The following is a 12643-nucleotide window of genomic DNA, read 5'->3' as shown; positions in this document are numbered from 1 at the left end:
CACTTGGACATGCCTCATAATAGAAATGGGCACCTGAGTCTATAAACAGCCACCAAGAGTTTAAAGTCCAAGGTGCCTGGGATGAATAGCAAATCTATGCTCACTATAGTTTAATATCAAGCCATCTACTTCACAAAATACAGCTCAGGGCAGTTGGCGGTTAGCTGGCCCCTCTTCAGCATGACTGTTTGATCTCTACATTCATTGTCGGTGCACAAATTGCTGGAGACCACAACCAATGAATGTGTTGCTGTAAAATGAGCCAATCATTCAGCCATCAAACTTTGATGAATTAATTTGACAGATATATTTATTTAATCGGCTATGCTACAACTTGCAGCTGTGACATGAATAAATGAATAAATGAATGGATAAATAATTAAATCCAGATAAGTGGCTATTTATAATTAAATAATATGTTTGACAATGTATTAATTTATTTATGCTGCCATTTTTCAATTTAAGTAATTATTTTTTCACCTACATATATGGATTTATGATGAGATTTTACAATTTAATAATTAGGTTTATTTATTTATTTATTTATTTATTTATTTCGTGTAACTGCAGAGGTTAATATGGGTAAACCAGCCAGTATGTTTAATATCTTGATATTCATGAAAAGAGGCATTTCTTAAATAGGCCTTCAGGCAGTCATTTGATTCTGAGAGCTCACAGTTTAAAGCCCATCAGAAGCAGAAAAAAAAAGGAAATTCTGGTGGAAAATGGCTACAAATTTAAATTTGTGTTTGAAACTATGCATTGAAGCTGGAAAAATAAAAAAACAAACACCATTCACATTTCTGAAAAATCAAACAACCTTCTTAAATGATGTCTGTTCTCGGACTTAAATCAAATGATTGAATCCAGCTGAGCATAAAGTCAGCAGAGTACTGTATGTTAACCGAGTAGCCTATTCAATAACAGTAAAGGAAGGAGAATCCAATTTGTGGATTTAATATATCCCTCTGTTCAGCTTCCACTCTCTATTCTTACCACCTCATCACCTTACAGTCAGTTGTTCATCTTTATAGAGCTGTTTCATAAGAGCGTTGAATGTCTACATGACCTTGGATTTTTCTGTTGCCGGAGCTGTTATTACAGCTTCAAAACTATTTTGTCATAAGACATATTATAATCGAATGTTACCTCAAAGCAAGAAAGTGATACAGCCCATCTGCCTCTTAGTCAGAGGGAAAGTATACTAACTAGAGGCATTAATAGTGAGAGACAACATATGTGCTCTGAGAGAAGCATGCAAGACAGGAATATTTTATGAGGATACAGTTTGATATCATATTAATGTTTCATTACATGCCACAAATTTACTTGCCAGCATGCAAGTGTAAATTTAATGGATGAAGCCTGAGTGTATTGTTCATTATATTTGGCTGATAGTGTGTGCTTTTACCTTTGCTTTGCGCTGTTTGTTTATGTTCCACCTGAAGCGAGCTATCATGGCTGGACACACATAATCTTGTTATTGGTGTCAGGGCTGCCCTGGTGTGTGAAATTAAACATGAGTGGAAATGATGAATGTAAGTTGGCTTGTTTCACAGCTTTTCTTTGTGTTGCTACATCTTAATTCTTTCCCAAGGCAATATAGGAATACTGTATCTCATTTATACATCAGTGCTCCCACAGCCCACTGCACCCAACAGCAGGAAATAGGCTAAAATCAGCAGCAACTCTTTGGTAATAGGAGAATAATACAATGAGAGAGGGTGCAAGGGATTGCAGATTGTGTGCGCCGATAATGCTGTTAGATGCTAGATAATAGGTTGTTTCTCGCTAAATGCTGTGCTTTGGGCAAAAAAGGCTCGGCATATTCCTCTCCACACCAGACTGTGTGCATTCACAGGTAGGTGTATGCATGCATGTGCGTGTGCACGTGTGTGCTTGGGCATTTGATAGCTCAATTTGCATAATCTCTCATCTGCCTTGTTTTTGTCTGCGTGTGTGCATCTGTGCATGCATGCGTGTGTGTGTGTGTGTGTGTGTGTGTGCACGCGCGCTAGCTCATATGCCCTTGAGAGGGAAGCAGGTTTGGGCAGAGAGTGTCTGTGTTGGAAAACAGAGAGATCAATAACATCCTGAAAAGAGAGAGCAACCTCAGGGATACAATAGCAGAACTTGAAGGGAGAGGGAAAGGGAGAGGAAAAAGGAAACTATTGTCTATGTTTATCAAAACAATGGATTTCAGCAGGGGATATCAATTTATTTTTCACCACATTCAGTGAAAAAGATAGACCACAGACATCAAATATATATTTTTTCCAAAGCACAAAGAAAATCTACATTACAAAAGCATTCACATACGGGGAACATGCATCCATTTGGCTGAAGTAAGCTATTCAAATAAAGTTTTTTGTTTGTTTGTTTGTTTGTTGAGATGCATTTACAATTAAAGGTGAAATGTGTGGCTGAGACTAGGTACTGCAAACTGATCATCGGACAGAATCACACACCAGCTGGACATGGAAGAAATTACACGGCTTTGGAGATGTTTGTTTTCTGAGTGACAACTCCTCCTAAACACCAGACTGGATATGAAGAGTTTTATTCCAAAATGAGTGAGTCGGTATAAAATTATGACACTGCTCTGGCAAAATGATCATCTGTCATAAAACCCAAAGTTATTATGTGAAAATTGTTTCACCTAACAGGTACTGTATGACCTTTTTTTCTGCAACATACATACAATTTCCAGGCTAGGGCAATCTGTATTTTTCAGATTTGGAGTCACGGTTATGAAGGTTTTTCTCAAAATGGATAAACTGCATTTTGGAACCAACCTCTTCATACACGCGACATCCTGGGTTCATTTGGAGGTCGGAGTTCACAGGTTGGTGGCCTTGATCTCATCCCTCTCCTCCCCTGGCTCAGTCCTCTCCCAGCCCTGCCGTATGCGGGTGACGGTGCGGTCCACACAGGGGAGGAGGAGCAGCAGCTTCAACACCAACACAATTGAAGGCACCACCAGGCACAGCATGTAGCCGGGAGGGGTCCACCATTTGTAGGTAGAGGGACGAAGAAATTTGTTCCAGCCGTAGATGTAACCATGCACTGTGCATATGACCAGAGTCAGGTGGCCCAACTTGGACTGAGACAGGACACAGAAAATGAAAAACGTAGGAGTTTAATTCCAAACTGAGATACCCTCCAACACCACCACAAATAGAAACTTACTCTTATAAAATTATTGTTATTGCACATTTAAATTAAAATGTCATCCTATGTGATTCTACTGATAGTTAGTGAATGAAGCCTCTCGAATGATAAACTTCAGACACAGTAGTGACATTTTTCAAAATGAATAAATAGTCATTTGTCATTGTAGCACTCAGGTGCCATTTAGGTTTCCACTTTCTGCTTCCGCTTTAGGCCTTCATTTAGGTTTCCACTCCATAACTTTTAACTTCTTTTGTGGTATTGTGCCTACAAAGTTGAAGCTGAGAATCTGGATCTTTTATGTGCAGGAGAATCCTCTACTGTTACAATAAGTTAAAAATACAAATTGTTTCAAAGCTATCTCAGAATAATTGGTTTTGTAGCACTAGTGCCCTTGTAGGCTCAGTTAGTGTTAATTACTTGGATAATGCACTTTAATTTACATTTTTAGCATTTAGCTGATGCTTTCAACCAGAGCAACTTAGAGTAAGTGCAAGCAGTACAATAAGAGAACATTCATGTTAATGTGGTGTGGTAATGAACTGGACCGCCATAATGATAATGAGGGATCTTATCATTTAACTAATTTACACTAACAAATCCTTCTGCTATGATCATTCATATGTAAGCATTTACATTCATTGGTTGACAATCAATGCAGTCACAATAAAAAATGATCTATAATAACCAAACAGCTCATGTAAATTGTTGCCTTTTATTTCATGCCTTTCACAACTCTGCTCATAAGATAAGGATTAGGTTGACCTAGACCTCTGTCTCTGTCATCCTCACTCCCTGTCATTGGTCTGCCTATGGACCTGACCTTTACACAAATGGACCTGTGACCTGTATTAACAATCTTAGCGCTAGGGATTTTATATCAGGTATCATAATTCTATTTAATGAATAACTTAACATTTAAAGTCCAAGGCTAAAGTTAGCCAGGCTTTCACACAGTAGTCTGTGTTATGCAGTTAGTTAACGGGGCTCTGGAGATATGAGTGCCACTGACGTGTGGCTCTCACACCGGTTAAATGACTGATGAAAACTTGAGAACTCCAAAATTGGAATTTCATAAAAGCATGGAAAGAGATTTTATGGATAGCAAGCGCATGACTGGTAAAATCTATCTCCCTAAAGGTGAACTCACGAGCATATACACACACACTGACCTGAATGAAGGTAAACTCTCTCCAGCTGAGAGCGCTTCCCACAGAGGGCAGGGATGACAATCCTAGCAGGACGTACAGAAAGAAACCCAGGATTCCCATCACATAGAAAGAGTCTGTGGCCCAGGCTTCAGTTTTATCAAAGTCAAATGGAGTGCTTTTATTGTTCTTCATCTAGGAGTGGGAGAAACATTCAGACAGTCAGGCAGATAGACAGGTGGATAGAAGAAATATGGTGACTCTTCCACTGATCAATACAAGTCTTCCCTTTATTAATATGGTCATGCAGACATTAACCGTCCTACCTCATCCACCACCAGTGAGATTAGTTTGTGTCTGACAGCGTAGCGAATGGGGATAATGAATGTGTAGATGGCATGTAGAAAGGCGAAACCAAGTGCAACCAGGCCCAGCTGCTTCCTGCACAGCATCCAGCGGTCCAGCCAATCAGGGAAGCACCTGGGATAGCCATATTTTTTGCACTGGTTTTAATCTATGTCACATAAAACACTCCAGAAATGATAATCCTCTGTCCCTACAAATGCAACTCTCTCTCTCTCAGGTAGTGGACATTACTTTGTCCTGCTCTGATGTCTGACCTGTACTTGGTCCCTCTGTACAGCTGGAAGAAGGAGGCCAGAACACCAGGCAGGTAACACAGAGACAACATGATCAGAGACACAATGGGGAACACCTGAATGATGGGGGAGAAACACAGAATAGATTGCTTTGAGGACAGTATACACAGGGCTGTGGTTGTATGATATGTCTGGAGCACTCTGGGAGGCTTGGATGTAAACCGCAGTTTTGACACAGTGCCAGTACAGTGGATGAGAGACAGTCAGATGGTTTACCTTGTTGGCCAGGGACACCATGATTCTGAAGGAAATGTCGTTGCCCTTTTCGACATATGCATAGATAACGTCCCTGATGAGCAGGTAGAAGAAGAAGAAGGCAGTGAGGCCTAAGGCCACACGTAGCGGCAGCCTCCACTCTGGAAACAGCCGCAGGGGGAAATCCTCCAGCTCCCTGGCTGCTGACAGAGAGCCCCGGTCCACAACACTGAGGCTCAACCTGGTGGCCACATCTGAAACCGCCTGCTTCGCCTCGGCACTGTCTCCACACAGGAACACCTGGAACAAAGCTGTTCAGGTGACTTTCAAAATGTAATGGCCTCCTGCTTCACAGTGTTTCCCTGGAGCGTGCTCAGTGGCGGTTCTGCCTATGTTGCCGCTCTAGGCGAAATTACTGGCTTGCACCCTTTCATGTTACTACTCCAACCGGGGCAGCATCAGTCGGCATCAAGCGAGCTGGCACTGGCCGGCATTAAGCCGCTCACCTGTCAGATCCGGCAGACCAGACCGGGTGGATGTGGTACCGGCCGGTGCCGCGGCCGGCCCGCCTGATGCCAACTGATGGTACTGATGGCATGTGCGGGTCAATACGGTAGTCTAGAAAACTGGCGATTTTTTTTTTCTCGTGCACCCCCAAGTAGATTGCGCCCTGGGCGGTTGCCCACACTGCCCATAGCAAAAACCGTCCCTGAGCGTGCATCACTCATCAAGCTCTCCATAGTGTACACTAAACCTACATGTAATATGCACATATATATAAGTCTTTACTTTTTTATGTTTAATTTCAAACACCTTAGGATTACATGGCCTCAGGATTCAGGGAATGAGTGGAAAAATATTTTCCTTGAAATTGTATTCAAGACTAACTTAATATTGGCACAATTGCTGTCATGAACATTAATGAATATTTATGAGTGTTGTCATTAAACATTTGACACAAAAACTAGGGCTACCTACACACTGTAGGTGATGCAGATTCTTCTGAATAGGCTAGCTGCATGTAAAGAGAGTGCTGAGGCTGCAAGACATCCCTGCACCACAGTCTGAAGAGTTTGACCAGGGCGATATTAAACAAAATGATGTTTCAGAGGAAATTCAGGGTTATTTGACTATACAAAGGATAAAATCAAACAATGCAGAGAACCGGGTGGCTATAACTGGCAAGTTATAGCCACCCGGCCATTCTTTGTCCAACAACCTTGCCATTCTTTGTCCAACAACCTTGGAGATATTATTCTAGTCTCTGGGGGTTACAAAAGTAAGTCAAACAAATTGTCTGCCTATGGAATCACTAACCTGTCTAACTAGCTTTGTTATGTTAAATGGCCAGTCAGATGTACTGGTTTGGTCAGGAAACACAGGGTCACCTGGGCAGACTGAAACACATTTACACATAAACATTTTTTTTTTTTTTTTTAATTGCTATTTATTTGATATTATATTTTATAGTTGAGTAGGGTGGAGATGAGGAAGTAGTGTAGTGCAAGGCAGTCTGGCTATCTGTGAATTTTAAAATAATGGCATCTGTAAAACCTAAAGTTATGAATGCTTTTTTGAATTTCATTGTGTACTACAGACAGAATCAAAGGTGTTCAAGGGTACAAAGTCATGGGGTGGAATTTTTTTTAAGTGGTATTTGGTCAGCTACACTTTCCTGCAAAGTTGACATTATCTTGGTTTACGTCAGATTGTTAACAAGACAATGTTGCCGAGACATAATTGACCAAATGTCACTTAATGACAACAGTTATAAATATTCATCAATGGTCATAACAGCTGTCACAGTATTGTTGGTATATATCAGTGTTAGGAACACAATTTCAAATAAAGTGTAGCCATAATTTTATATGTATCTGTATCAGCGATTTCTCAATCAAAGTGCATTTTCCCCTCAATTAAGCTTTGGAACGATTTTAAACATTCCTGTTTTTCCTCTAGTAATTATAGGTGATTACAATTTGTCAGTTTTTTGTTATGACATTACCCCTGGATGACTCCCCAACCCTGCCTGTAATGTATCATGCCACAGTGGCATGACTATACTGTATACACCTACACTGTCTACAAAATTATCCCCTGTCTTCTTGTTTTCTTTGCGCTGCTGAGACGGAATTTTGAGATGAAACCCTGCAAGTGTCTGGCCTGTAAAGATACATGCATACTATACATATGCTGCACAACATGTAATCCCATTTCTAGATCTCACCGTGCGGAGGCTTATTACCACACTCTCAGCTCTGTGATAAGAAGATTAAGTTGTTTGTAAAGAAAAAAAACAAAATCATACAAAGAGAGAGCAAGAGAGAGAGAGAGATAGAGAAAGAGAGAGAGTGAGAGAGATAGAGAAAGAGAGAGAGTGAGAGAGAGAGAGCAAGAGAGGAAGAGCAGTTTGACAGGCATATAGTACAGTCAGTAGGATTGAGCATTTTTCCCCAGGTGTGTGTATAAGTGGACCGGGCAGCCAGCCATGTCTTCCTACATTACTGCACCAGTAACAGCAGGGGACGGCCGACAGACTAAATCTCCATCTGAATGTAAATGTGACACAGCCACAGCCCCGCTGTGGATCTAATCAAATTGCTGGCCAGGGAATAGCACACACTCGCAAGCACGTGCATGTGCATGTGCGCTGCCACCTAAACACACATGTTCATAAACACACACAAATACAAACACACCACTCTCTCTCTCGCACAGCTACCTGTTTTCAAAGAAAATAGAGCACTGCAGTGGTATGCGTGTGTGCGTTTGTGTGTGTGTGTGTGTGTCAGTGTGTGAGTGTGTGAGTGTGTGTGTGTGTGTGTGTGTGTGTGTGTGGGTACGTGCATGTTAGCGGGTGTGCGTGCTTGCGTGCATGTGGGTGGGTGTTTTTTGTTGAAGAGGATTCGAGGCAGATTCAGGTTTGGTCTCCAGGGGTTCGAGTATGTTTGTGTTTCTCTTTGTAGCTGTGAAACGGAAGTTGCAATAAACACTGGTCTCTCGTCTTTGTAACATCATAAAGTGTGTTTGTTTGTGTGTTTATACAAGCGCTGTCCTCATTTTCCCGGGCATTATTATGGAAACACCTCAAAATCAATTATCTACAACAAAACTAATTAAATCAATACCTTTGCCAGATTCTTTCATGGAGTATTCTGGTGTGTTCATGTCCAACTATGAAAGGCCTGAAACCCACATAATTCCTTTTATTTACGCAACTGATGAATCATGTTGCTGTTTGAATCAACTCACTTTTACAAACATTTAACATCTCATCATGAAAGGATGAAGTTGGTAATCACTGTCTGTTGTTGCTCTGTCAGTTTTGTCGGGTCAACCAGAGCCATCCCTAGCTCTATATCATCTTGATCGGAATGACATCTTTTTATAGATCCTTGCTTCCACCCCTGCGTCACCTGTTTTCCAGCCAGAGGTCCATTCTGCAAGGTCCAGGCAGACAGCGTGTTGAGGCCTTTCACCACAGCAGCTCCAGGGACCAGTCTGGAGAATGCACAACAAGCACTTTGGTTACTATTGTGTCTATCCACAAACACACAGATGGAGACAGGGAGGACTCAAAACAGAGAGAATCACTGTTTCCACTTAAACTGAACAGACACCAGTGAGCCATCCTGCCAAGAGAGATGCAACCCCACACATGATTTCAATTCATTTGGTTACTCTTTGGCTGTCATATGGTCTAAAAGCTGTTTAAGAGACTTTTCCACACACCCAAAGAAAATATCGCTAGTTTTGTTGTTGTATTTTTTGCAGGATATGACATCCAGGATTTGAAAAATAGTAACAGCTACTGTTCCAACATTGCAGTTTTTTCTCATTTGCTAAAACACATTTATCCATTCAGAAGTTACAATGCAAACCTGTCTGCCCAGGAAGGGGTCTCCTCTCTCTGTGGTCCCTCTCAAGGTTTCTTACATTTTTTTCTCTTTTACACCCAGGTTTTTGGGGGATTTTTTTTTTTTTTTCTTTTTTTTTTTTTTTTTTTTGCCTGCTATGAGGATTAAATCACAGGATGTTGTCCTGCTTGTTGTCAACTTGTGGGCATGTAAAGCCCTTTCAGAATGTAAACAATGGGGCTTTAAATAAACTTGAACTAAACAGGTCACACACAGGCCTAAACTGAAAGTTGCACGCCAAAATAAAACATTTTGTTTGCTCAAACACTCAAAAAACGTCATTGAACATCCAACAAAAGCAAATATTTCCATCAAACAACACAGCTCTTCACACAACAGTAATATATTCTTTCAGTCAATCAATACACAATGGACAACAAAATACAAAACACAGCTCTCAGTATGAACCTGTTGAACCTTCATTAGTGCTGTATGCCATTTGGTGTTACTTCACAAAGTTATAGTATGTGCCAAAAACAAGTAAGCAAGTACATCACAGCACTCTGCACTTGGACTTTTTACTTTTTGCACTTTTTTTGAGATGCCCTTTTGAAGGAAAAATAAAGTCTAAGAAAGTTGTCCTCATTCATTTTATTCTTGTGTGCTTTCCATTTATATATAAGACCTAAGCACATAGACGAGGCAAATTCAGAAATTCATCATTGTTCTGCATTCTTTCTTCATCAAACAACCAGTGGCTAAAAGAATTTTGCTCAAAATCAGAAAAACTCAAACAAAAATGTGTATTGTACAACAACCGATGAAATAGCAGCTCAGATGTGGCGTTTTTCACACAGGTGCCCAATGTCCCCTTGGGGATCAATAACATATTTCTGTCTCCGATTCAGATTTTGATTAGAGATTCGTACTCATGCAAGTAATTTCTGTCAGCTGTCAATAAATGTTTTCCTTTTGTTTTACACAGTTACTCCAATAGAGTTTTTGGTCTTTCTATGAGATCTGCACTAAATGTTTTGGAAAAAGTGTGTGACAAATGCATGAAACCAACAAGAAAAGATTTAATACATTTGCCAAAAAAGGTGATGATGAAAACCAAGTGGACCAAGTTTCATTAAGCATGTCTTGGCAAAAGAGAAACTGTAAATCAAAATTTGTTTGGGGTAGAAAAAGTTATATCTATAGTTTTTCAAGTCCTTTGCCAATAAAGACAGACAGCAAACAAGTCCACACCAGAGGAGAAAACATTTCATCACTCTCCATTGAGTTTTTATGAGATTCCAAATGGAAAAAAAATGAGCCTTTAAGATGAGAGAAGTGGATACAGGCAATAAGATGTAAAACACCTGGGACCCTCTCGCTCAATATGTTCAGGTTTGCAGGAAGAATTTTGTCAGTGATATACCTAATTATCAGTTTTAGTTATGATTGGCCATAAAAGTAGATTTTTCCTCCATGCTGTGATATATGAACTGTAACCTTACAATATTGGGGGGGGGAATGAATTTAAACAGCCTTCATGATTTCAGTTAAAGTTTCAATATCAAGCTTTTCGAAATACCTCTTCCTCTCTGGTGGACTATGCGCAAAATAATCCTAAGACATGCTGAAACTGGGAAGCTACAGATATTTTGCTAGTTATTTCACATTTGGTTGCACTGACTGATTCAGCTCCATGGTGTGTGGCTTTTCGGATATGAAATATGGCACTCTGGCACATTAAACCTCGATATTTATATAGTTGGAATATTTCAATATTCGTATTACTACTAGTAGTAGTATTATGATATTTCTATAAACTGCAGTATTTTGTAATGGCATCCTTGGTTTCTGTTCTGTGTTTTCTTGAGAGTTCCTTACCTCTGCAGGTAGACAGCATTTGCTTCTGGGTAGATGTCTTTCTTCAGGTTGTTACTGAGGTCTACCAACACCTGGTAATAAAACCCCATCAGCACAGGCAGAGATGAGGAAGCAATTGAAAAACAGTTGAATATACTGACCAAATTATTATTAGAATGAAGGGAGACGATTATGATGATGCATTAACGATGATAAATGCATTATTACTACAGCTCAGGCCATTGAGCTGATTACAGTCATTTCCAGCGCAACTTATAAAACAAAAATAGACTGGTTTTGTGAAGACTTAATAATATCAAACCCCTGACTCACCTTTCCTTTCAGCTGAGGTGCCAGTGTCTGCAGGAAGTCATAGTGCTCTCTGTGAACACAAATAAAGACCAGCCTGGCTGATTGTGAAGCTGCTTCATGGCTCCGCACCTGGACAGCACACACATTAGGGGTGTCTAGACACATAAATATACTAAACTGCATACGCACACATCAATATTTTTTGACAGGCTTCAAGTAGAGCATAATTACACACATCTAGACTGCACCATTGGTTGTACCTGAGCTCCCTGAGGCACAGGGCCACAGCTGTGAGGTCTGCGGCTGCCATACACGACCCTGTAGCCAGTCTGGAGCAGACGCTGGCCCAGAGAACGCCCCAGGTCCCCCGTCCCGAAGATACACAGCAGCTCTGGCTCAGGGCCAGCTGCCGTGCCCAGAGGACTCAGGGGCAAACCGTCTGTCTTCACCTCTCCTGACATGCCTCGCGCCATGTCAGCTACTGTCATGTCCACACACTGTTCATGTGCTCACTGCTCTCTGCTGTATGGTTGTAATGTTGTGATTTCTTTTTTTTTTTTTTTTTAACCTCTGCTCTTATAGGAGCTGACACAGCCACATGTGAGCTTTAACCACTGGCAGGAGGAGTGAGAGAGAGGTCGGGCCAGGCCACTATACAGCCCTGCCCTAAATTACAGTGTAAGTGAGTATATCTGTGTGTGCATGTGTGTGCATGTGTGTGTGTGTGTGTGTGTGTGTGTTAAAAGGTGGAGGGAGAGGTGAGGAATTTGTTTATTGCACCTGTTATCTTGTAATCTGTATCTGATATCACGTGTGTGAGAATGTGTCCATGTAGGTATTTCTTCTGTGTGAGTGTGTGTGTGTGTGTGTGTGTGTGTATGCATGCATTTCAGCGTACGCTTGTGTATTTGTGCGACATGAGTCATCACTCAACCCAACAATTCCACAGTGCACTTAATCTTATCTACCAGTGGTCATGCTTTAAGGTGGGTAATGAATACAGCAGGAGGTTGGACAACAAGCGAGATGTGTCAGTGTATCTGCCATGGATGTAATATTAAACTCAGATTCACGCTCATAAGCATTTTATTAGTTTTTAGAAACATAGAGCTGTTTAAAAAGACATATCTGGTACAGCCAGAATTTGACTTTCACATTTGAAACAAAAACAAAAAAACACAAAGAAACTTGTGCTGGTGCTTTCTAGTGCTGCCTTCTCCTATTTCCACACTAGGCATGGTGCCATGTGGGAGATCCTGGCCCAAAGATTCATTATCATTTCAAAACCCAACATTCCAACCTAACCACTGGGAAAAGAATTTGTGCAAATTTAGAGTGTTCATGTCCCCATGGCTAAAACATCTGCAACGCTGTGACACGAGCAGAAGCAATAGAGCAGAAATTCAACGCAGCGCATATGTTAGTCTGTATGCGTGTGTTTGCT

General features: G+C 40.9%; 1 protein-coding gene across 1 annotated transcript; it reads right to left on the bottom strand.

The window, feature by feature from the left end:
* Positions 1-2839: 2839 nt before the first annotated feature.
* steap4 (STEAP family member 4) lies at positions 2840-11660 on the bottom strand. Its single transcript, XM_030072110.1, has 9 exons — positions 11460-11660; positions 11221-11328; positions 10909-10979; positions 8590-8674; positions 5195-5473; positions 4940-5034; positions 4646-4799; positions 4344-4514; positions 2840-3103 (listed from the first exon to the last, which is right to left on the bottom strand). Exons 1-9 carry the CDS (start codon positions 11658-11660, stop codon positions 2840-2842), a joined length of 1428 nt encoding a protein of 475 aa, XP_029927970.1.
* Between the last annotated feature and the right edge of the window lie 983 nt (positions 11661-12643).

The sequence above is a fragment of the Myripristis murdjan genome, chromosome 16, assembly GCF_902150065.1.
Source record: "Myripristis murdjan chromosome 16, fMyrMur1.1, whole genome shotgun sequence".
NCBI lineage: Eukaryota > Metazoa > Chordata > Actinopteri > Holocentriformes > Holocentridae > Myripristis > Myripristis murdjan.
The sequence above is the reverse complement of the archived record's forward strand: the minus strand, read 5'-3'. Positions and strand labels throughout refer to the sequence as shown.